Here is a 25,426-nt window from a genome sequence, read left to right as displayed (position 1 = left end):
CGGGGTTTCTCCCCGGCTCACAGCCTTGCGGCCGTAAGTCCGATAGAAGTCCCAGGAAAGGTGACCATTCCAGGAGCTGGGCAGTGGTTGATCCGTGGCGTTAGGCGTCAGATGGCCGAGGACACAGCACACACCTTGGGCAGCCTTGTGTGTCCCACCCCCCCCACCCCGTCGTCTTTTCCGGGCGTGCTCAGCTGTGGCCACCTGGCTGCCTCCGCTGGCTGGAGAGGAGCCCGGGTCTGTGGCGGCCACCTTGCCCCCTAACGCGCTCCCATGTCCCCTGCAGAGGCTTTCCGCCAGATCTGCCCCTTCGGAAGCGGCATCATCGTGGGACCTGACGACTCGGCAGTTGGTGAGTAGCCTGGGCTCCGGTCTCAGCCTGCCCTTCAGACTCTCTGCCCTTCCTCGTGATTTCTCCACAGCCACCTTGAAAACAACTCAGGCTCCATTTAAAAAATTTCACTTAGATACGATACCAGTTGTGCTGTGACTTCACGTATTTCCTCGCCAGACACCGGGAGGACCGGTTTAGTGCCTGGCCGTTCACTGTTCTCCTCCTTTGCTTTAGATATGGATGAGTGCAAGGAGCCCGACGTCTGCAGACACGGGCAGTGCATCAACACGGACGGCTCCTACCGCTGCGAGTGTCCCTTCGGCTACATCCTGGAAGGGAACGAGTGTGTGGGTGAGTAGCAGCCAGTGGCTTCCCCTGCAGTCCTCCGGATCTGGAAGTAAGCAAATAGCATTCACACTAGCGGCAGTAACTGCCAAGAGGGGACTTTACGTTGTGTCCGTCCGTCCATGCTTCCTCTGTGAGTTGCCACTGTGTGCCAGACACGATGCGAGGCTGTAGGGCCACTGCAGGTCGCTGACCAAAGAAGGTCTTCCCTGCTGGGAACCTGCACTCCAGTGGGCAAGACAGACACTGGACACGTCCTAGGAGACGCAGAAACGTGTCATCCTAATGAAGCTCTTGGTGCAATTTTGAAAATTGTTAAAGGTCCTCATCTGATTGCGTTAGTGTGTCAACTGCAAGCCTTATCTGGATTTTATACCTTTAGGAGCATGAAAGGCCGTGTACCCAGCGTGAGTTCCCCTTGTTTTAACCTTCCTATTGAAATTTCCAAGAACGACTCCTATGCTGAGCTTTTGACCCTTAATCTGCACTTGTTTCAAGTTCAATCCAAGTATTGCATTCACTTATCGAAGAATTTCAAGGCAGTTCAGTGTCATCTGAATCTATGGTGGCATAAATCCTGAAGGTTTTTCTGTGTAAATTAAAAAGTGCTCTTTTCATACAAGGAGTCTGGGTTTTTCGGGATTTCAGCACCAGCTCTGCCTTGGAATGTACTATTATTCACAAGAAGTGATTTATTTCCAACAGCCTTCCACCTCTAAAATGCAGTGATATTATTATGACTTCTACTAACAGGAAGGAGAAATCGTATTATTTCCTTTCTATTTTTGAGAAATAATATTTGTCCCTCATGAGGCACAAAAGCAAATTTGTCAATGTTTTCTTTTTGGAATCTTCCATTAGTGCTAATGTGTAGGTGCCAACGGTATCTCCTGCCTGGGGTCTCCCTACAGTGTTCTCTAGCCTTTACGTTTTGACTTCGGGGCCCAACCTAAGGCATAACCCTTGGCAATAGTCTTCTGCTCTCCCAAAATTTAGACAACAGGAATAACAGTATCATTTCTGATTAAATTTCCTTCCCCAGGGATAGGTCAGAACGAGCAGCAGTACATGCTCAGGCTGACGGGGTAGTAGGTATATATGTATTGTTTTAGGGCTCCGTGGTAAGATATGTTCCCTCTGTCCCTGGTTGTTCAGAGATGTCATGCCCTAAAGATATTTTTTCTAGTCTTTCTTCAGCCTAATGGAAGCCATCTGGTTTCAACAAAAGCAACAAAATCTCCTTGAATGTTGATTTTTATCCAGTGTATTAATTCTTCTTAACCTCTGGTCTCATTTTACGTCAGTTTAGTCTTCTACTTTGTTTCTGGCAAGATTCCATCATGGCCAGGGCTTCTTCTAGAGTGATGTAATGTAGGGCATGCCGGGCGGGGATGCACTTCCGTCTTTGAACTGCTTGGCTGAGCCTTGTTTTAACCCCAGAGCGTCTCCTCCTGGGGAAGACAGCCTCTTCACAGTGCAGGGGCGGGAGGGGAGCACCAATGGCAGCGTAAGTGCTGGGGGCTCAGTGCTTTCCCAGCCAGGGCCGCAGGGCGGTCAGACCCTAAGCCTTGAAGACAGGAAGTGCGTATTCCTTTCTTTCAAGAGGAGTAGGCACATGAAACGAGACTTTCCAGTCAGAGTGTGCAGGTAGCGTGGACGGCTTACCTGAGTCCAGTTGTATCTCCGTTTGTCTCGTTTTGGTTTCCTCCTGGTCCCTGCCAGACACTGATGAGTGTTCCGTGGGGAACCCCTGTGGCAATGGGACCTGCAAGAACGTGATTGGAGGTTTCGAATGCACCTGCGAGGAGGGATTCGAGCCTGGCCCGATGATGACATGTGAAGGTAAAAGCCCCTAAAGCTCCGAGAGTTGGTTCTCTGTACTGCTTGCCTAACACTGAGTAACACTCAGGTGTGCAGAATAAAGAACATCTGAGCCCGCGGGCCATTCCCTCATTTATTCCCTGTGTGGCCCCTCAGCAGAAAATATGTGAGAAAAGCCACACTGGGGACAGTGCACAGGACCCGTCAGGATGTCCGCGCTACTTTTTTTTTTTCTTCCCACTACTAATTTTTGGATACAACTCCTATCTCCTTTACCACCTTCTGCCTTATTTTCTATTTCTTCTTCTTTTTCCTTGTCTCCTGTGATCTTGTTTTGTTTTGTTTTCCTTTATCTCCTGTGAGCTCTTTCTTTTTCTTCTCCCTTTTTGTTTGTAGAAACGTTTCCACAGTGCGTTAATGACCAATATCCCGTAGCCACCTGGTGGCAGTCATGGCACACAAGGTGCCTGAACCACATAGCGTCTGAGAATGAGCTGTCCTTTTGTCCATAGGAGGTGTGGGAAGAAGGGAAAGCCGGGGAGAGTCGAGGAGAGCGGCTCTCAGGGGTGTCCCCTGCACCCTCCCCCCGGTGTCTCTGGGGACCTGGAAAGATACAGGTTTCCGGCCCCATGGAGTCAGAAACTATGGGGCAGAGAGGCAGAGTCTTGCTGGCACCAGACGGATGCACTCTGAAGCTGAGCTTTACTGGCCTAGGGATGAAGGGGGAGGCAGAGGGCAAGGTTGGCATCAGGTGGAGCTCTTGGTCAGTTGACGCGGCCATCAGCGCCCACTTTGAGGGTTGTTGCTGAGCCCCTGACGGTTGTGACCATGTCCAGACCTCAGCTCCATCCCATGTTCTCTGCAACCTGGTCTGCGGGGCAGCACGATTCCTGGGGAGGTGTCTTTACCCCTCCTTTTCCAAAGCACATTCGGATGGTTCCAAATCATGAAATCTACAAAAATGTCCCGAAGGCTAGAAGCTGGGCCTTAGGTGAGCTCAGATTTGTGAGCAGAAATGATCCAGAGCACTGCTTCTCAGGAGAAGAGTCGTGGTTAACTCAGGAAACCCTGTGTCTGGCGAGGAGGAGGAAGGGGCTCACAATATAGGGGGATCAGTTTCAGTTCTGATGCGAGGCTTCCAGGCAGGGATTTCAGGAAAGTCCCTGTAGGTAGGGAGACCTATAGCTTGTTATCCACCACAGTGATAATTATGAGGAGACAGTAGACATAAGCAGGTACTCTGCCGGGAGAACCAGGGTGTATTGTCATCCTCCTTATACAGAAACAAAATAACCAACTGTCTGTACAATTCCCTGGAAATCAAAGAGAGCTGGCTCCATTGTGTTTATGACAGTGAAGCATTACAGCTTTTGAGAGGAGTGGGCTTCACTAAGATGCCCAGGTTGGGGCTCGAACATGCAACCTGCCTGCCTCAGCCTCCCAGAGTGCTGCGATTACAGGTGTGCGCTACCATGCCTGTTCTGTCTCTGTCTGTCTCCCTTCCTCCTGCCCCCCTCTTTTTCCTGTTGATGTCCATACTTTATTATTCTCTTACTTTCTTTTGTTGCAGATATCAATGAATGCGCCCAGAACCCTCTGCTTTGTGCCTTCCGATGCGTGAACACTTATGGGTCCTATGAGTGCAAATGTCCTGCGGGCTACGTCCTGAGAGAAGACAGGAGGATGTGCAAAGGTGAGATCTCTTTGTTAGAGATGATGGCAGGCATCCCTCTGAGCCAAGGAGAGCTGGGGACCGGGAATATGCACCTCGGGGCATTTAGGGGTTGTCCCTGCTGCCTCCCCTTCAGCACCAGCAGGCTGAGTCCAAGGCTGCACTGCACACCCTCCGTTAGTCCACTGTGTGTTGTTCGCGTAAGGGCACCAGTCACACTGTAGGATGAGAAGGTACAAGAAGAAAGGGTTTCCCTCATCTGCAAAGCTCCGGGTGGAGATTGAGACAAAGGACAGAGAAATAATCATAATACAGAATGGTGAAGACTGTGGGGGCTCTGTCTCCGATGCCCTGAGAACGCGGAGGGGTGGGTGGGAACTCTGAGGGAAGCGTGCAGTATTTCAAGGTGGGGTCACCCGGGAATCTACTTCAGTTCAGCTCTGTGTTCAGAGCAGGCAGGGAAGAATAAAGGAAGAGGAGACATAATAGGAGGGAAGGCAAGGAGGGAGACCCAACCAACTCAGTAAACAGGCGGAGGAGGAGATACGTGAGAACGCGTGGCTTCCTGTCGCAGTGTAAAAGCCGAAGCTCCTCTGGTATCACGATTCCTCTGATGTCAGTCATGCTAATTGCCATCGTCATACTAGAATAAAGCTGTGTGACCGCATATCGTGTCCTTAGGGACACCCTATCATGGGAGTCTGGCTTTATCACGTTCTAACCCATCGTTCCTACAATATACACTATTATATATTGCAATTACAGTGCTGTTATCATACTTTGAAGTGTTGTCATAATACCATGAGGTCTTGTTAGTGCTATTAGAAAGGAGCGTGTGAGGTCAGGGAGGGGGTGAGGTGGGACGGGTGGTCAGGCCCTTTCCTCCGGAGCTTCCATGCTGGAAGGGGCAGCACCCAGTGGGAACGGGACGAGCGGAGTCCACGCTGGAAGGGCCTGGCGCCCGAGCCAGGTGTGTGACTCCACGTTCTTTACAGACGAGGACGAGTGTGAGGAGGGCACGCACGACTGTGCGGGGAAGCAGATGGAGTGCAAGAACCTCATTGGCACCTACATGTGCATCTGCGGACCCGGCTACCAGCGCAGGCCCGACGGCGAGGGCTGTGTGGGTAAGAGACCCACAAGCAGGGCGCTGCGAGGTCCTGCAGGCCACAGTGGACAGAGCCTCTGGGCTGCAGGCACCTGTGGCTCTGTGCTCCGTCAGACCTCCTGTCCCAGCTCTCCAGGGCCCTGCCTCTTGGTCACTGGCTGGGCCGGGCCTCCCTGTGCCTGCGGCCCATTCCGCCTTCAGGATGGGAGGCCCTGTTTGGTCCTGCTGCTCCTTTCCTCCTGTGGTCTGGGCTCAGTTCTCCCCACTGCACTACCATGCCTGTCTCCCTGCTGACTCGGCTGCCGATGGTGCAGGTACCGATGCCATCTCCCTCTCCAGGCCCACAGAGGGCCAGACTGTTGTGCGGTGGTCCGGGCCCCGGGAGTTTTGAAGCCCCCAAGTAATTCTGATCTGGCATGAGAACCACAGCTCTGGGCCTGGTCATGAGAAACTCCGGCCTGCAGCCAGCCAGCTGTCTCTGACTATCCTGCTGTACTAAAACACAGCTATGACAAGGCCCTGGCTGCGTTCATGTCACCACGGCATAGTGGAGTTGTCCCAACAGAGCCCACATGGCCTTGAAACCTAAAATATCTACTGCCTGACTCTTATGGGAAAAATACTTTAACTAATAATACCTTAACTAATACCTTAATAAAGAGTGAAGAAAATGACTAGAAAGTTCCCACCTAGACCCTTTCCTTTCTAAAAGTAAATGACCCCAGAAAGGCATACTTCGTATTACCAGTCAAGATGATTTACGATTCCCGTTGTCCCTTACTCTATAAAATACAGAATTAAGTGACTGTTAAAGAGCAGGCTTTAAAAGCACAGACAGGAATGGTGGTGCACACTTGTAATCCCAGAGCTCTGGGAGGCCGATGCAGGAGGACTAAAGTTTGATCCTAGCTTGGGCAATTTAGCAACCCTGTCTCAACATTAAAATTTTTTAAATGAGCTGGGGTTGTAGCTCAGCGGATGACTCTGGGTTTAGCCCCCAATACTGAAAAAAAAAATGTACCACGAAAATATGGGAGTCAGCGATTACACCTTGGGTCCTCCTGGATCATTGGTTCAAAGCCTGGCTGGGCGGTGGATTCGTTTCTGACTCAGGTGGACAAAAGCAGCCTGGACGTCAGGATTCTCACTGGATCTCACCTGCACTGACTGCCAGACCCTTCCGCCTGTCCTGGTCACACCCCCCCGGGACTCTGAGTGCTCCCCAGCCAGGAAGTGTGGGCCACTGTAAATGACTGTCAGATAGTCCACAGGCTGTAGCAATTTCAGAGTTTGTAACTCTGGAGGGTGAACTCTGGTCTATTATTTCTTAGTCCTCTCTCCAGACCCTGAAGATTAGGTGCCCCAGGTCCACACAGACATTATTCTGAGGAAATATCATAATATTTCTTTAACATATCTCTCACCTTATTCCCCTTCATTCTGGGATAATCTTTGAGGGTCTTCTTTTACGTCCTGATAAGTGAAAAATGTAAGTGTACAGGAACTCTAAGTTTATCAAATGCTACCAACTGATTTTAAACAGCAGCAGCAGACACGTGTCTGTCTGTGTCTGTCACATGCATAACCATGTCTGGAAGGATGCAGGAGAAATTGGCTGCAGTGTCCCTGGGCTCCCAGCAGGGGATTTGGTGGCTGAAGAACCAGGGAAGGGGCCCTCTGTTGGGTACTCTTTTCTCCTTTTAGCATTGGAGCCCTTTGAATAGGTCCCATATTTACAAAGTGAGTTGAACGTGTTATGTACATGAACCAACTCCCACAATGAATGTAATTTTTGTGTACTGTAAACATGCGCTAAAAAAAAAGACTGAGTTGGAGGGGAGGGGAAGAGAGAGAAGAGGCCTCTGCTTTTCTAGAACACACTGACGCCTTCTGTCTGGATCCTTCCATGAAACCACAGACGAGAACGAGTGTCAGACCAGGCCTGGGATCTGCGAGAACGGCCGCTGCCTCAACACACGTGGGAGCTACACGTGCGAGTGCAATGACGGCTTCACGGCCAGCCCCGCCCAGGACAAGTGTCTCGGTAAGTGCAGCTGCAACAACCCCTTCCTGGGTGGGGTAGAACCTAGCCCTGCCCTTGAGAACCAGAGAAAATGTGAATGTCTAAGGAAGGGTGAAAAGTGTTCATCCCCGAAGATGACTTCATGATTGTCCACTGCGGTTAGGGCCACCCGAATGCTAAATTCTTCCTTTGCTGATTGTATCCGTGAATCACTTGCTTGGAATTATCTTTCTTGACTGCCCTTGGAGCCCTTGGTGATCTGGGTCATCTCTGTGCCTCTCCAGGGGGTGCCTGGTGCGACTCTTCTGTGTTCGGGGACATACAGCTGCCCGCTTGTCTGGGCTGTGCTTTCCTTCCCGGCTGTCTCTCTGCTTCTTCTCAGACGCCATCCTCTCTCTCCCTGCCGCGCCAGCTCTCTCTTCTCGCTCCTTCTCGCCCTGGGTAAAGTGCCGCATCTGTTCCGGTTTGTATAGACGACCCGATTCTTGCCCCCGGTGCGCGCACGCCGCGCTCTGAAATGCTCTTTGCGGCGCCCCTTGCAGACAACCGGGAAGGGTACTGCTTCACCGAGGTGCTGCAGAACATGTGCCAGATCGGCTCCAGCAACAGGAACCCGGTCACCAAGTCCGAGTGCTGCTGCGACGGGGGGCGCGGCTGGGGCCCGCACTGCGAGATCTGCCCTTTCCAGGGCACCGTGGCTTTCAAGAAGCTCTGCCCCCATGGCCGCGGATTCATGACCAACGGAGCAGGTACCGTGCCTTGTTCTGGTCTGCAATCAGAGCTGGTTCTCACAGAGTACCTGAAAGCACATCCGGGGACTGTTTTTCTGGGAAACACAGAGGAGGATACGTACGGAACCTACTGTAGGGACCTAGATCGCGTCACAGGTCAGACACGGTGGTTTTCGTGGCTCAAGGCCTTGGTCCACTTGAGTAAGTGGTGCGCGCCTGGGTCCTTCCTCTGCCTCCAGAAAGCCCTTAACTTTGTTGGTGGAAGTCAGAGTCAGCTGTATCACTCGGATTACATTTTTTAGATAAATTGTGCCCTAAGTGACCTCCACTTTGTATTCTAACGCATGAAACTGACTTCAGGAGTACTATACCCGAGATGTATAAATCATGGCGCAACCCTGGCCATCAGACACAGCTGCATCTGGAAAGACACAGGTGACCCTAACCAGAAGGGCGAGGTGGCCATCCAGGCTCCTGTCACTAGTATGCTCTCTGTGCTCCCCAGCAGCAGTCACAGTTGGGTTTTAGTTTACAGAAGCACTAAGAAAAGGAGAGTTGGTGTATTGTTGTTTTTATTGGGCATCGGAAGCAAGAAAGTTAGGAAATTAAAAAAGATTCGTCTTCATGTTAGAAAGATGGCAGGACGGTGGGCCTGGGTGTGGTGAAGGACGGCAGTGGCCAGATAAGAGGGAGTGACCGAAGCCAGGAGTGGCGGCTGTGACCCCAGCCCTCGGGAGGCTGCAGCAAGAGGGTCACCGTGAGTGCGAGACCCTGTCTAAACAATAACACAACAAAAGAGACAGAGTGGCTGAAAGTAATTTATGCCTCTTTGGAGGATGTGAAAGTGAGGAGGTGGAAAAGACTCATTTCCTAAGACCGCGGAGAGTGAGCTAAATTGCACTTCCAAGTAAATGTGGAAAGGTCAGGCACACCCAGCCGTGGGTATAAAATCGTTCTTGGGCCACGAGTGCTGCTAACACATGTGCACCGTGCTTGTCTTGGCTCTCGGCCAAGCAGCAAGGAGACAGTGGGCCAGGCGGTGGAGGACAATGGCTTCAGTGCCTGCAGAGCACACCAGCGAAGCCCTCCTCCATGTGGGGCCTTCAGTGAGGCCTCTCTGCCTTAGCGCCCTGCCATAGTCCAGCCCCACCGTCCACCCGGGGCTTTAGGTCATCACCCTCCTCACCAAGAAAGGGAAGCCGATCCTACTTCTCCAGTGTTGAGGTTTGATTAACCTACAACAGTGATGAGCTGCCCTCAGGCCATGGAACCAAAGGCCCCGTGGGGTCTGACTAGGGCTCTGTAGACCTAGAGGAGAAAAACAACAGGAAGCGAGGCGGCCCATCCTTGCCCTACTTTTCCTCCAGCCTGGTTGGTGTGTTGCAGTCACCTCGCAAAGTTCTTCATTTGCCTTTCAGTGTAATCACTATCTCCTGTGCAATTTATGTTAGCCCTTCAATTTCGGTCTGTACGTCCGTAACACAGTAACACAATCTGGTAGAATTTATGCCGAGATGACCCCTGCATGCTCATGTCTGTTGCAGAGTATGTTTCCTATTGTAATGCATATTTATTAAATTGTAGATATTGACGAATGCAAGGTTATTCATGATGTTTGCCGAAATGGGGAATGTGTCAATGACAGAGGCTCCTATCACTGCATTTGTAAAACTGGCTACACTCCGGATATAACTGGAACGGCCTGTGTGGGTAAGTGCTCTATTTCTGAGTGGCAGTTTTAACATATGGCAGAAAGAAGAGAAGAAAAAAGCCCAAACTTCCAAGTTCAAAATCTGAAACACCTGTGTAATTTCACGAACAGGAAACTATGATCCAAGGCTACATTCAGTTTATCATCCCCCCCCACCCCGCAACTAAAATCACTTGCTAGGTCCCTGGCTGTTGAGCATCTTGACACCTGGGAGATGCACATGCTCTGTCTCTTTGGTCCTAGACCTCAACGAGTGCGACCAGGCTCCCAAACCCTGCAATTTCATCTGCAAGAACACAGAGGGGAGTTACCAGTGTTCATGCCCGAAAGGCTACATTCTGCAGGAGGACGGGAGGAGCTGCAAAGGTAGGGTGGGATTTACCTTTGCCCGCTTCCCTGCCACCTGCCACACCGGTGCATTCCTTGTGCCTGGGAGAAACCTGGAAGCCAGCAGGAAGCCTGGTCTGTGATCAGGGGCTGTCTTCCGGTTAGTGCTCTGCAGGAAGTGGGTCCTGAGGTTGCAGGGCACCAGTGGCAGCCGGCATCCTTATTTCAGGTCCCATGGGTGTCCACAAGGCCTGAGAGAAGGAGAGCAGCTCTCCAAGGCTCTGGTGAAGCTGATCCTTAATCACTTACCCCCTCTGCTTTCTGTCTTCAGTGCAACCCCTGTATAGTCCAAGTCTCCAGCAAAGCCCAGCCTCAGTTTAATCAGTGCCCTAGTCCTGGAGGTCATGGTTGCAAATTAATTAAAACTAGGTCCAGAGTGTTGGTCCATAGAATAACTCCATTCCCACCTTCTAGGAGCTTCCAAGATACTAACATCACACAGAGCAAAGAAACAGTACAACTCAGGGCACCAGAAGTTCTCTCAACCGGAAGTCAGCTTTTGCAAAATTCTTTGGGTATAAACTCACTCCTGTAAACAGCTTCCTCCTCTACAGTGAGAACTTCTTACTGAAGGAATTGCATGAATGAGTCATAAAGGTTAATTTGGGAAATGAGAGATTTGCAGAAAGGTAGACCAGATGGCAGAACAACAGTTACTTTGTCCTGCTATGAAATTTTTAAGGGGAAAGCAGAAAAGTGAGGTAGACGATGGGTCTTCCGGAGTCTGCTGGAAGGGGGCGTTAAGCAGTGTGTAACAGGATGACAGAGCAGGAAACCACCCTTGGCTTTCCTAACAGACCCTATTGATCCTCTAGTTTTGGGAGGAAGATGTAGAGATCCAGTCAGAACTCCTCATTCTTCTCAAACAGGGAACTGACTATCTGTGACCCCAGTATGTGCCAGAAGTTTACTCATGTAAATGAAGACACAGATTCCAGGGGGAGAACCTTTCATTGCATATGCTGTCTGTAACAAAGCAAATTAACCCATGGGCGCAAAAAAAGAATCTTCTATTAATGTTTCTAGCAGTTAAGAGATTGAGGAAAGGAGAGAGTTAAGTGCATAGGTGTCATTATCTTCTTACATGGTGTGTTTGAAGCATCAGGAATGCTCTCCCCATGGTTTTGGGAAAGCAGAAAGAAATGATACGATTCTTACATGTCCACGTCGTGCATAGTCCCTTTCTTTTTCTCCTTCCACACCTGGGGCACGCGTGACTGAATAGCATCATGAGTGTGCATGTGCATGCACCTCTGAAAGTGGAGTGGGGGCCGGCTCCTGCCCTGTGGGGGGAAAGGTGGGGTCCAGAGAAGGGCAGAAGGGGAGAGAGGCCAGTGCTGCAGGATTTAATGAGGGCCGTGCATGCAGTAGCCCTGTGGGCTCACCTGTCGCAGTGAACTACAGCGTGACAACAGCTTAGCGAGGGTCCTAGAGGAGGAAGCCAGCCAGTCACATCATGGAGCCTCTCGGCAGTGGAAGAGCACAGGGTGGACCCCCTTTTAGAAGTCAGCACTGGGGCGTCTCAGGGAGCTTCACCCAAGTGTGGTCCTCTCTGGCTGTTAGGGAGCCGGAATGGCCCGTGGAGCAGTGTCCTTGACCGGTCACTGGCAAGTCCAGCCCTGGTCCCAGATCTCTCAGTCCTCTCTGCAGGGCGCACACAGTGGCTGACTGTGTGGTAAAAGTCTTAATACAAAGCCCCTGTGAAGCTGTCTTAAAATTCACCTGAAAGTTAGAATACACTGTATGGTATCAATCTTTCACACACCTTGGAGGACCTTGCAGTGAGGCTCCCAGGAGAGGGTGGAGGATTTTACTGGCAGAAGTAATGCTGGGTGAATATGGTGGGTGTTGTTTTTCAAAGTTCTTAATGTATCAAAATGAGGCTTTTCTTTCCTTTGTTTCCTGATTGCTCAATTTGATTTTATCTGAAGGAAAATTCCCTAATCAGTCAGATTTCTTTTTGACTACCTCATTTGACTAGATTAAAAACAACAAACAGAAAAGAACTAAGCAAATAAATTAATTTCCAGACTCAACATTTCTTTTTTATATTTCACCTTAAGGAGATCTTTTCAATGCTCTGGGTTCAGTTTCAAAGTCAGTTTTAATTTTTTTTTATTAAAAATGTAAAAACTTCAGAATTTACTTGAAATTTCTGCTGAGAAATGCCTACATTCCTCTAATTAAAGGGAAATGGATTAGCTTTAGATCCTAAAATGAGCTGCTCCTTTCTTTTCCCTTCCCGCCTCTCTCCCCTCCCCTTTCTTTCATTACTTTTTGACTAAATTGGCTCCTCTGTCAGTCAGACCCCTGGGTTCTTCCTGGTCATCTGCTGTGGCTCTGTCCTCCCAGTGTCTTTACAGATCAGAAATCAAAATTTAACCCTAGCATGCACGAGACCCTGGACTCGATCCCCAGTGCTGCAAAAGAAAAAGAACTGAAAACGCTGCCGCTGTGTTCCTGGCTGACTGCAGTGCCCTTGCCTTCTTCTTGCAGATCTGGATGAGTGTGCAACCAAGCAGCACAACTGCCAGTTCCTGTGTGTGAACACCATTGGGGGCTTCACATGCAAATGTCCTCCCGGGTTCACCCAGCACCACACGGCCTGCATCGGTGAGTGGACAGGAAGAGGGGATTCGTGGAAGGGATTCTTTCCTACTCTTGCAAAGAAATGTGTGAGTGTGTGCATGCACGTGTGCCTGTGGATGTGTGATGTGTGTACGTGTACATGGAACCTTCGAGCCCTTCATGGCCTTGTCCGAGTCATCCTTCCCCTTTCCTCTCAGTGACACAGAGAGAGCCCTGGGGACCCTGGTCCCCTCCTCTCTCCTTCTTCCTCTCACAGACAACAACGAGTGCACCTCGGACATCAACCTGTGCGGCTCCAAAGGCATCTGCCAGAACACACCTGGGAGCTTCACCTGCGAATGCCAGCGGGGCTTCTCCTTGGACCAGAGTGGGGCCAGCTGCGAAGGTGGGTGAGGCCTTGGGCTGTGCCCAGGGGATTCCTTCTCGTGGCGGGGCCAAGGTGCTGACCCTACTTTCTTCGTCTTCTAGGAGTTGCCAGGGCGGAAACAGATACCCAGCTGGTTTGCAAGGGTCCCTGTCCTAGAGACCCACTTAGGTCTCGTGCTCGATGTGTCTTCCCTGTGCTTTTCCTGGGTTCATCCAGACTCTTCTGCTCAGTTATTGTTACAGGGAATGGCTTGGTCAAGAGAAGTGGTCCAATTCCTGGTCCCTGGGTCCAGCCCACAAAAGGGTTTCCCCAATCTAGACTAATGTGAGAGTAGCTTTTCTATAAATGTATAATTAAATGCCCAAATGAGAATCTTAAATGAGATTTTATTCTTACACTGACATCTTTTAGCTTCCGATTCTGGTGTGAACAAGCGACACAAATGATTTGATCGCACTGTCTGTGACAGAGTGATGCGTTTCGCACCAATTTCTACCAGTAGAATGTACCAGGGATCTTTGAGTGCTTTGATTTTTCCCTCCTTGGACTTAGGACGAGCTCCAGAGCACATGCCCTTGAAGTCTGAGGTGGGAGAATGATTTCTCGGGCTTAGAATTGCTGTCCACCTTAGCGTGCAGATGGATGGACCCACAGAAGGTGCCTTGGGCACAGCGTTGACAGGGCTGACCAGGGACTCTTGTCTTTTTCAGATGTGGATGAGTGTGAGGGCAACCACCGCTGCCAGCACGGCTGCCAGAACATCATCGGGGGCTACAGGTGCAGCTGCCCGCAGGGCTACCTGCAGCACTACCAGTGGAACCAGTGTGTTGGTGAGTGCTTTGCGTCCTTCACACGGGCAGGGCCTGAGCTCCTACGACTTGGTTATTGAAGCAGCAGATGCTTTAACGTTGCCTGTCTTAGTCACACTCCCAGTGCCGGAACAAACTACCTGACTCCTGCACCTTAGAGGAGGAGAGGTTTATTTTTGCTCATGATTTCAGTGGGTTCAGTCCACGGTCAGCTGGCTCCAAGGCAGAAATGGTGCAGTGGAAGGGACTGGTGGAGGACAACTCCTCACATCATGGTGACCAGGAAGGAGAAAGAGATAAGGAAGAAGCCAGGGAATGCACTCTTCTGTGCTACACCTCCAGCCAGGCCCGCCTCCTAACAGCACATTCAGCCATGAGTGAATCCACTGATGCGTACATTAACACTCCCTGATCCAGTCACCCTCCACACACGAAGCTTATGGGTGACATTTTAGATCCAGACCATAACATTGCCCTAACCTGGTTGAAACCAAAAGGAAGTTAGAGTCTTTGCAAAATAAACTAAGAAAAAAATTAGGCTAAAGGATGCTCTGAGAGAGGAGTGAAATGTCCTTCCAGTTCCTTGCCCCCCACCCCCGGTGCCTCTGCTCTTCTGTTGGGCGGCTGGCCATCGGCCTACACTTGAGTCCCCTTCCTATCCAACAAAATCCTACTTCTCAATGAAAACTACCAGCGAGCCAGAACCTGTTTTAAAACAACTTTGGCCTGCAGACCCAGATTGCTAAACTCTTTTGATAACTGAGGGAGATCGGCAGACTCTCATTAAATTGAAATGGTACTGTATTGGATTCCACATTGTCTTGGGAAAATAACTTCATGCACATCAGAGAATCAGAACATTTGAGCTCTGGAAGGACACAAGAGAACAGACCCTTTGCTTCCTTAATGAGGACTCAGGAGTCCCCAGAAGGGAAGGTAGTGTGTCTTTGGTTTTCTTGTGACACGCATGGGTCAGAATGCGAGGCCTTTTGCGTGCTGATTGAGGACTGCCTCTCAAGCACTGCTTTCAGTGTCTCTATTCAGCCAGCACCCAGAGTGTATGGCTGAAGGCTTCGGTGACCTGTTCTAGCTCCACATTCTTTGGTGCAGAAACTGAAAGAATCGCTGCTTCCTGGGCGGCTATCCCTCACTGCAGTAGTCTGCTTTACTCTAAGGGAAGACATGTTCAGTATTTCCTTTCATCAGTATCGCCTCTCAGCCAGGTGTGGTGGTGCACACCTGTAATCCTAGTACTCTGGGAGGTCGAGGCAGGACAGTTGGGAGTTCAAACCCAGCCTGAGCAACTGAGTGACTTAGCAAGAAACAGTCTCAAATTTTTTTAAATTTAAAAATTTGATGGGGATGTAGGCTCAGTATGAAGGACACTAGGTTCAATCGCCAGTATTGAAAAAAAAAAAATCTTTCTCATCTAGCTTGATTCTATGTGAGACTTCATTTTGCAGAGGAATATAGGGTTGGCAGATGGGACCCGAGAGCTGGTAGAGCTTATACTATGCAGCTCTCTGTGATTCCTGGCTTTTATAAAAACATCTTTATTCACTATCAGCTCAAGAAAGGTCTTTGGTTTGAATCACCGGTGTCTTCCAGAGTGAACTTTGTTTGAATACCCACTCGATGAGCCCATGTGTCCCCTTAGTGACACAGGTGTATGGAGGAAACGAAGGAAGAAAGGGACATCAGTCCTGAGCCTTCTCCACCCTCTGCCTCTACCCCAGGGACAGCACAGATGATCAGGCAGGCCCTAGTTGTCCAAAGAGTCTACCTTGTTCCTGGGAAGAGCATTCCCTGGCTGGATACTCTACAAGAATAAGTTTACTGAAACGTTGGAAGAGGTTTGGGTTCTCCATGTCCCTCAATAGTAGACTGGCCTCATAAATCTCTGGAATTAAGAGCAACCTAGAAAGAGCATTATCCTGGGCCTCTGGCAGGTGGAACAGATCTCTTGGACTAGTTCTTCCTGGACCCTCGAGCCTTGCTAGCTGAAGTTCACTCTTCCTGAAACTGGGTTTGGGGCTGGGCACCACCGTGCAGATACCACAGTGTCTGCTTGCAGTTGGAGGCAATCCACCTTGGCCTAGAGAAAGTTAGTAAAAGCCTGCTGTCCAGTGGGGGGTTTCCTGTTGGGACGCCCAAGTAAACTCATGCTCCGGGACCCTGGGGCTGGCACCATCCATCTCAGGGATCACAGTGGTCAGGTACTTTTAAGAAGTGGTTTTCCAAAAAATTAGGATTGTCTCAAACCTCTCAGTGGTGAAAATACCAAATGAAAGAATAAAACAAATGCTTTTGAGTGTAGAAAGATATCCTTGTGGAGCCATTAACTCTGGGCTACATGGGATGGAAAGGGTCAGGCAGAGGGCGAACCATATCAGGGTGTTTGTAGATCGGTAAAAAGGTCGAGGGCACCAACGTCCCATGTTCAGGCTGTAAGCGTGTTTGCTGACTCCTTATCTCAGTCTGTGCTCCACTGTTCCCATTCTCCAACCTAGATAAGCAGGTCTCATTTAAACTTTGCTAAATTCTCAGGAGGGAAAAAGTAACATAAAATTAAAAAAAAAAAAAAAACACTATGTAAAGGGGAAGAGGAGTTTCTGGCCAGTTTATAGGAATACAGATGGAGATGCAGACTTCAAGACGATCTGGGCTGGCCTCTTCCCCGACATGTAAGTCCCTCCACCTCCCACGACCCTGAACACGCACGTTTGGCCCAGCCCAGGACTGCTAGGAAGATTTCTTTCTAGTGATGAGTGAACTCTCCCCGCCTCTGCCTTTCCTGCCACCGGTGGGCTTCTGCCTTTTGGCACAAAGCAGGAGAAGTCAGAGCTCGGTATTGATGGTTTCCCCTCACCTACCCGTGCCTGTGGGCCGCCAGCCAGGCTCACACAGAGAGGAGGACACAGCACTGCTGAGGCTGCACATGGATCCACTTCCAGGGCCCAAGAGCAGGGGCAGAGGATGGGCGGGACACCAGGGACAAGAACACTTAGCCCGAGTGACTCCCCTGACAGGCAAACTCTCTCGCTCTTCCTTCTCTGTGTGCTGCAGGGCTCGGTGCATGTTGTCTCCACCGCACGCCTCGTTCCTAATTCAGACGGGAAAAGAGCCCAGATGGGGCCATATTGCATTATTTCCACTTTGGGAACCCTTTAGCGTAATGGCCTGGGGGACTTGAGTCCTCCAGTGTGCAAACAGCTAAGCTCCTATACCTGTGGCTGAAGGGAGGAGGGAAGGGCGGAAAGAGCAGAAGTGCAGAAAATGAATAATATGTATTAATGGATGTATGCAAGTATCCATCCCTATTTCCTAACTTCAAAAGGAAGCACCTCACGGAGTCACCGCGTGGGCATCTGAGAGCTCTGCAGGTCAGACCTGGCCAGGAGGTCCCGCTTTATAAGCCGAGACCCTGCTGCAGAGCGGAGGGAAGTGGCCCAGACACGTGACACACTTGGCAGCCTGTCCGTGTGGCTCACGGAGCTAGTTGGGCCCCTTCCTGTGTCCGCAGGAAGTAGGTATCCGTGCAGTGTGCCCCAAACATGATCTGTAGCCATGAGAAAGGTCTCACCAGCAGGTTTCCAACCTGCCCTACAAGACAGGCCTACGAAAATATACCGGGGATTTCACAAATTGGGAATGAGACACTCACACTTTTTTCCCCTTTGAGCTGATGTTTTAAAGCTAGATTTCTTGTTCCTGCTTCTTCCCATCAGACTTGGCAGGTGCCTGTGGGCAACCAGTCTTGCAGCCCTGACTGTCCTGTGGGTCCCCCCACATGCAGCTCAAGAAGTCTGCACCCAGAGTCTCTGAGCCGCACTGAACTGCAGCCACAGCTCCTGGGAGCGGACACCTCAGAAGGCACTGTTCGCCCAACACTGAGCATCTGGGGGCTTTTGCAGGTCGTGGAACAGCAAGTCTGGATGGGGCAGAGACTTGCTGCAGACCTGCACATCCTGCAGAAGTGGGAGAGAGCGGCCCAGAGAAACGGTCGCTCTCTGCTGCAGAGACTTCTCGCCAGAAGTCTGCTCCATGCGCATCCCATAGCCCTGTCTTCCTGTCTTCCTGCCTCCTCACAGATGAGAATGAGTGTCTCAGCGCGCACATCTGCGGCGGGGCTTCCTGTCACAACACCCTGGGCAGCTACAAGTGCATGTGCCCGGCCGGCTTCCAGTACGAGCAGTTCAGCGGCGGCTGCCAGGACATCAACGAGTGCGGCTCCTCCCAGGCCCCCTGCAGCTACGGCTGCTCCAACACCGAGGGCGGCTACCTGTGTGGCTGCCCCCCGGGCTACTTCCGGATCGGACAAGGGTAAGCCCGACCCCTCCTGTAACTGAGCCACATGTTGGGCTCAGAGCCACCTTGCTGCGCACTCCTCCTAACCCTTGCGTTCATCCCAGTGAGCTCTGCAAACGTTGCAGTTCTTTTCAGTGTCAGGCGCCTGGCTTTCTGGAAAGCCACAAAAGGCGAAACAGAGTAACAGAACTGTGCTGGCAGCAACTCGTCCTGTGGCTGCTTGACCTCACCCTATGGGTCGTCAAGTCTTGTCGGGCATAGATGGGTCCTGTCCATGGCTGCATCGCCCTGCCCATGGAAGGAGGGCAGAGCTGGGGTCCCCCACACACTCTGGGTCCCTGCTTGTGGGGCAGACGGGATCCACTCTTGACTTAAGGTGCCATCGTGGCCAGCTGTCGTTAGGATGGGACAGCAGCACGTTCTCGGTGGAGCCTGTTAGGGTTTTAAAGTCTGTTTTACACTTCAAACTTGAATTCACTTAAAAACTTACCAAAAGACCAGTAAATGTGAGTTGAAGTTGTTATCAGACTTCCCAGGTAGAACACTGCACCACATGATAAACGTGTACAGTCTATATGAGATTCGAGACAAAGAAGGTATATTTTTTTTGCAATAATTTAAAAGTTTAGTGGTGAGTTTCCATGCTGAATTAACCTAAAGGTGCTGTCTATGAAGTTCTAGCTATCCTATGAAGGATGTGAAGTTTTCAAATTTTTAATTAGAAATAGAGACATTTAATACATGTGTGTATGTGTTTCTGTGTACGCCCACTCACAGCAACATATTCACACACACACACACACACACACACACACACACTTGTGACACATTATCTATCGAGTGGCCTTAGAGTCCTTGACCCATAAGTGTCAAGTAGTTTGTTTGGGGTCTGTGTCGACTGGGAGGTAAAGAATGTTTCATGGGAAGCACACAGAATGCCAGCACAGAATAGGAACCAACTCCCAAATGTGTGTGTATTTACAGCTGAGTGCCAGAACCATGTTTCCCAGCAGAAATTGTGACACTCCAAAGTGGCTTCTGGCCAGTGGGATTTTGTAGTCACATTTCTTATAAGTGGTGTTCCTGGGATATGAAAATATTGGAAAGAAGTTCTGAGACGGGAACCAAAGCCTGTGAATCTTGGGTTTACCTCTGTGTAATTTAATCATTGTGTGTGTGTGACGCACACACAGAATGAGTATTTATTGTCTTACCAGTGTTATTGCCGTTACACATTTTATGTTGCAAGATAAGATCGGTAAGATAGCACTCTAAAGATTGGGGAAAATAGTAGGAACCTCTGATGGCAGTTGTCTTTTAAATCCTAGGAGCACACAGGAAAATGCATCAGAAGGCGTGGGTTAACTATTACAGAAAAACAGATAAATAATATCTTGTGTACAGTGTGCCATAGGAGAAGTCTACCCATTTATAACAGCCTTGGTGTCACTCTTCAAATCGATAGAGTGGACATTAAGAAAGATTTTTTAGGACCATCCAAATGTTTCAACACATGTTGAAGAGGAACCTGATAAATGCCCAAAGGCTTTTGAAGTAGTAAATAGTGTAACAAAACAAGGTACTGAGAAACATGCAAACCTTGCCCCATAACTTGGCTTTGATGACTGAGAAGCAAAGAAAAACAGCTGATCTAGAGGTCTCTTGGGCCCAAGTCTGTTTATCTGACTTCACATGAGCCAAAGCCAATGGCCATGGTGGTTTTGAATGACTTGAAACAATTTACCACAGTTGGGCATGCTGGGAGAGAGACACTTTTATAGCAATGTGCGTGTGCGTGTGTGTGGCATATCCTCGGTATATTACCAAATCAACCCCTAGTTATTGGCTAGTTCTTCCTCCTGTCTGCAGTAACATCAGCAACAATGGAAGGCCACAGAATAGAAGTGATTGCTAGAAGCCTACTGAGGAGTGGCACTAAGCATGAAAGGTGACGAAAAAATGAACAGTGAATGAGCGGCTCTGAGAACTAAGGAAGGATGCCCTGTACTTTCTTGAGCCAGCAGGGGGCAGCGTGTAGGTGGAGGCAGTGTTAAGAGGTCAAAGTCCAGAATGCAAAACAAATAGGGTGGCCCACATGGTCCATTTGTCCAGACCTTGCTATGGCCTGAAGGGCCAACCCGGATGAGACTTTCTCACTCCTACAAAGTCTGACTCCTAACAGGAAGACATTTTTTACTTCATCTGCCATATCCCACTCTCCCTTGGCTCGGGTTCTCCTTTGGTTTGTACTGTTTTCCTTTCCCATTCTAAGTACTGCCAAATGCCAGCCCTGGTAGGTTTGGGAAATGAGAGAGCAAAGTAACACAGTATACAAAACAGGTTCTTGAAAAGGAGACACAGTGGAGAGAAATCAGTAAATGGGGAACTGGGAACACAGAGGACCTCGGTGTGGTTCTCAGAACCAGGAGACTGTCTGATGGCCAAACAGTCCAGGTCGGTGTGTCACTGGGATGGGCCAGGCTTTCCCGAACCACTTCCCTGCCTCCTGCTTCTGATGGAAACCATCTGTCCTCCTCTGCCACAGGCACTGTGTTTCCGGGATGGGCATGGGCCGTGGGGGCCCTGAACCACCGGTCAGTGGTGAAATGGATGACAATTCCCTGTCTCCGGAAGCTTGCTATGAGTGCAAGATCAACGGCTACCCCAAGCGGGGTAGGAAACGGAGAAGCACAAATGAAACAGAGGCCTCTGAAGTTGAGGTAGGTCGGTCGGTCTCCCAGATGCCTGTGGTTTCCCAGGGGAAGTTCCCAAACTGTGAAACACCTCCACAGGAAGAAAACCCAGACATTCCCTGAGCTCTAGGCTGCATTTTACAAGAGGCCCTCGGGCTTCCCAGACTTTCTTGCTGTTTCTAGGGAGTTGCCCCTAGGAGGTTTCCACATACTTGCTCGTTTCCTCTGTCTTGCCATAAAGAAAGTCCAACACCCACCCAGAGTCTGCTGGAAGGATGGGGTCTGAGATCCAAGGGAGTGAGCAGACCCCAAATTCTGAGTTAGCAGCTCCTCTGCTTAAAAGAACCATGTGGAGCTTGAGGGAACTTGAACTTTAGACAAAGTCAATATGGGGCAGAAGCAGCCTGGTTTGCTCCACCTGCATCTGCCACAGCCTCTCAGAAAGCTGGAAAGCACACAGATGCTTGCCCAGGCCTTTGGCTCCTGGCCTGGAGAATCCAGCACATATGGCCCCAAGAGGCGAGCAGGAAGCCAGGTGAAAAGCACTGACTCTTCGCAGATCATCAGGGTCAGGAAATAGCTCCTAGGTGTGTCCTGGGAGGGGATGATTTTGCATCAGTGAACAAAATTGAAATAGACCTTAGTGTGTGTGCTTCGAGCCACCTGCTATGCCTTGGGAAATGAGATTCATCTATTAGAACAGTGGTTCTCAAACTCCAGCGTTGTGTGCGAATCCCCTAGAAAGCATGGGAAAGTGGGTGGTGGGAGACACCCCGGATCCTGGCTTGGCAGGTCTGGGTCATGCTGAGAATTCACAGGTCTAACAGGTGCCACAAGAGGTTGCTGGCTCGGGGACCACACTTAAGAGACTCACTCACTGTGCAAGATGGCCAGAGACAAGTGATTTCACCCTGACTTGCTTCCTGACACCAGTTTATTGTATTTTAATGTTCTACACGCATGCCAATTGAACACACTGTAGTTTGCACAAATTTTCAGCCATAGGAGTGTGAGATTTGAATCACTTTTCCTTGACGAGGAGGAGGGCTCAGGGGTGCATCTGGACTGCATTTAACACGGTGTCCTGTCTCTCCAGGATGGGTCGGAGCCGGAAGCCAATGTGAGTCTGGCAAGTTGGGACGAGGAGAAACCAGCCACCTTCGCTTTCAACATTTCCCAAGTCAGTAACAAGGTCCGCATCCTAGAACTCCTCCCCGCCCTGACGACGCTGGTGAATCACAACAGATACTTGATTGAATCTGGAAACGAAGATGGCTTCTTCAAAATCAACAAAAAGGAAGGGATCAGCTACCTCCACTTCACAAAGAAGAAGCCCGTGGCTGGAACCTATTCATTACAAATCAGTAGTGCTCCACTTTATAGAAAGAAAGAACTCAACCAGCTAGAAGACACCTATGACAAAGACTACCTCAGTGGTGAACTGGGTGATAACCTGAAGATGAAAATTCAGATCCTGCTTCATTAATTCACCAGAGACCAAATCGTTCAAAGAGAAACAACTCTAGATAGGTAGAATTATATTTTCCCCCAGTCAGAATCTTCATATCATAGGTACAATCTTTCACCGAGTAAATTTGTATAAATAAGCACTATTCTTGTCTTGCCGAAGCAAGGTACAGGCTGTTACCCCAGTTCAGACAACCACTCTCGCAGGCTTCTCGTGTGTAGTGAAGCTGCCAGGTCACCTGGGTTGGTCCTCGAAGGCCAGATGTGTCCACGCGCTGGGGCTGCCGTCCGGGCCCGAGCGCATGCTCCTGCCCGCACGTGTACTGGAATGTGCTTTCCTTTGAAGGACTATTCTGTTTTTGTTTTGTTTTTTTTCCAAATTTTGAAACTTTGCTTTTCCAAACACAAGTACTAGGTCGGCCGATTATAATATCTGTTTGGTGCTAGTAAATTTCCAAACCAGATTTATGAAGTGCACTGTCTCATTTACACAACTTAGAAACCAAATTGCAAGTGTTCAGTTCAAATAATTCCTTCATTTCAATCAACCAAAGTTAGTTCAGTAGCTTCTCTCAGTTATGATTATAATACATTACATGTAAATTAAGTGTGTGTATACTGTAACCGTGCTATTTTTTATCATTGAAACATTTATAAACTAGAATAATAATGCCCTTAATGTGAGGGTTTGTATGGTGCTTATTAAGACCAAAGACTTGTTAACTGTCTACACCAAGTGGTAATGGGGTTTCTGTGACTGGCCCGCGTGTTCAGTGGGGTCGAGGAGGACCAGGAAACAGCTTCTGAAGCCAGAGGATTTCCGTGGCGTCCTTCGTCACAGCCTGTGCAATATGCCAGAGTCACTCTCACTTCTTCCTGTCAGTAAGGGGTCCATGTCATAAACGTCACAATAAAACAGTCTCTTCCCTTTTTTAGTTGGCCCCTTGACTGTTCTTGTATGGATCTGGGGTTGGAGGGGCTTTCTCCCTGAGGCTAAAGTCTCCACAGTTGAAATCCTGGTCTGTTGTTTTGTGGCTTACAAGGGTAGAGGTGACCACTGGAAGAAAGCAGAACGTACTGGAGTCGTCCATTGTTTCAGACATTAGAGAGAGCAGCGAGCTGGTCTCAGTAACCTGAGTTACCAGGAAGAAATTCGCATTGTGGCATCATTTCTGAAATCCGATCTAACTTAAAATCCTGTGATTTTCAAACTCCCAGCTTTGCAAACATGAAGTTCGGTTATTGTGTCAGAGCTCTTGAATTTCAAATGTAGAATATTTATGCCCCTTTCTCTCAAATAGACAGTGTTGGTGAGGCTGTGGTGTTCTGTCTCTTTCCCCTAAACATCTGTTGTTGGTCACTGCTAGCCTAATTACAAAGGGCCAAGGTCAAAATGAAACTAGTTGAACACTAGGACTCTTGGTTTCTAAATGTTCAAATTTGAAAATGCTGTTTTGTTTTAAATGCAATGTTGAATATTTCACCATTGAGCTCATTCCGTTCATAGGAGATGATTTTCAAAATCCCTGAGGGCAGCAGCGAAGCATGTTGTGCTAGTAGATTACGGTTGTTGCATGACAGTGTGAGGAGAACTCTATAGGAGTGTCTTCTGGAACTCTTTCAAGAGTTTGGCTGAAGAAAATGGCACAGGCATGTTCTGTATTGTTCCAGAACGCACACTGGGGTCCCATGATGGAAGCCTTGATTTAACACTCAACTTCCTACTTACAGAGCTCCCCAGTGAGAGGGTGGGTCTCTCCCCAACGTCCCTTGCTGGATGCATTTCAGTGTAGGCTTAACAATGGCCTGGACAAAGATACTTTCTTCCACCTCACTGGCCGTGCACATTTTGACAATGGATGATTGATTGATTGATTGTGTCTATCTCACCTTCCAAAAAGACTTGCTCATAGTAACTACTCAGCAGAGGTGAGTTCAATGACTCAGTTGGATTTGTGACTTAAATAGGAGGTTAAAATATGACTCCAAATTTCCTTTTAAATGCTCCCATCGTTGTATAATAGACATGTATTAAAACTGTTAAAGAGGAATACGTAGTAGCATATGGTAAACTACAATTTTCATATGGAAAATGTCTTTGATAATTTAACCAGAACTGTACTGTGTTCAATAATGGATTTTTTAAAATAACAAACAACAGAAGAAAATGGAGTTGGCACACAGCGGATCACTTTGATATTTTACATAGTTGAAGTCTGGATTTTATTTATTCCAGAGCCAACAATCTTGAACAGCATATTTTCCATGTTTTGGATGGTAACACAACATTTTCCTCATTGTTCCACAACAAATACTCTTGTCAAAACCCTTTCTAGTCCTGAGATTTCAACCTGTACCTTTCCATGTTCCGTGCCCCTTCCGTTTTACTTTCAATGGTCAAGAGTCTTGGTTTTGTAAGCCTCTCAAAAGCTTGAAAATACCTCGTCTCTACCCTCAGCCCGTTTCATTCGCCAATGATTATTTTGTGAGTAAGGTTGAAATAAACTCAGCTGGCCTTGTGAAATGTTTAAACTTGCACAGACAACTGCATTTTTGTTCAACAAACAGTGCTTCACTCAGCCAGAATCGCTTTGGACATTGCCATTACAAATACTGTTCAGCTTCAGAAATCATGTTTGCAAATCAGATGAGCCAAAATAAAGGACAATTAGGCTGATACCACATTGGTATACTTAGACATTATATACCTATAAACTGGTAGGGGTTTTATCATCACAGTCAGCTTGGTCCACAACATGTATTTTATTCTGGCTTTAATTAGTGCTTTTAGAGATATATTAGAAATGAAATTATTTAGTGGTTTGACACAGTGTTTAAAGGTAAAAGATCATTACTGCTAGAAGATTAGTTTTCATATACATAATTGAAGAAAGTCATTGAGTCTTTTCCCATTTTAGATATTATGGGAGTGGCTTTGTTAATCTTTGTTCAAACCCAGCACGAGTCTTTTTTTCAAGCCCAATATGTATTAATTGGGAAATGATTCTCAGTATTACTTTGACTTTCAGGGTGAGAGAAAAGTAATAAGGCTGTGAATTTG

General features: G+C 48.8%; 1 protein-coding gene across 1 annotated transcript in view; it reads left to right on the top strand.

The window, feature by feature from the left end:
- Fbn1 (fibrillin 1) overlaps positions 1–24,956 on the top strand; it is a 189,011-nt gene extending 164,055 nt beyond the window's left edge. The window contains exons 51-65 of the mRNA XM_010632676.2: positions 287–352; positions 569–685; positions 2,402–2,521; positions 4,071–4,193; positions 5,168–5,299; positions 7,199–7,324; positions 7,846–8,052; positions 9,619–9,744; positions 9,989–10,111; positions 12,629–12,745; positions 12,978–13,106; positions 13,799–13,918; positions 17,989–18,220; positions 20,751–20,925; positions 21,995–24,956. Of these exons, the coding sequence (XP_010630978.1) occupies positions 287–352; positions 569–685; positions 2,402–2,521; positions 4,071–4,193; positions 5,168–5,299; positions 7,199–7,324; positions 7,846–8,052; positions 9,619–9,744; positions 9,989–10,111; positions 12,629–12,745; positions 12,978–13,106; positions 13,799–13,918; positions 17,989–18,220; positions 20,751–20,925; positions 21,995–22,384 (2,303 nt within the window). The 3' untranslated portion in view covers positions 22,385–24,956. The remainder of the gene's footprint in view (positions 1–286; positions 353–568; positions 686–2,401; positions 2,522–4,070; positions 4,194–5,167; positions 5,300–7,198; positions 7,325–7,845; positions 8,053–9,618; positions 9,745–9,988; positions 10,112–12,628; positions 12,746–12,977; positions 13,107–13,798; positions 13,919–17,988; positions 18,221–20,750; positions 20,926–21,994) is intronic.
- Positions 24,957–25,426: the final 470 nt, after the last annotated feature.

Source organism: Fukomys damarensis, unplaced genomic scaffold, assembly GCF_012274545.1.
Source record: "Fukomys damarensis isolate Sample0158 unplaced genomic scaffold, DMR_v1.0_HiC HiC_scaffold_17, whole genome shotgun sequence".
Classification (NCBI taxonomy): domain Eukaryota; kingdom Metazoa; phylum Chordata; class Mammalia; order Rodentia; family Bathyergidae; genus Fukomys; species Fukomys damarensis.
Note: the sequence above shows the minus strand (reverse complement) of the source record. Positions and strands in the feature narration are given on the sequence as shown.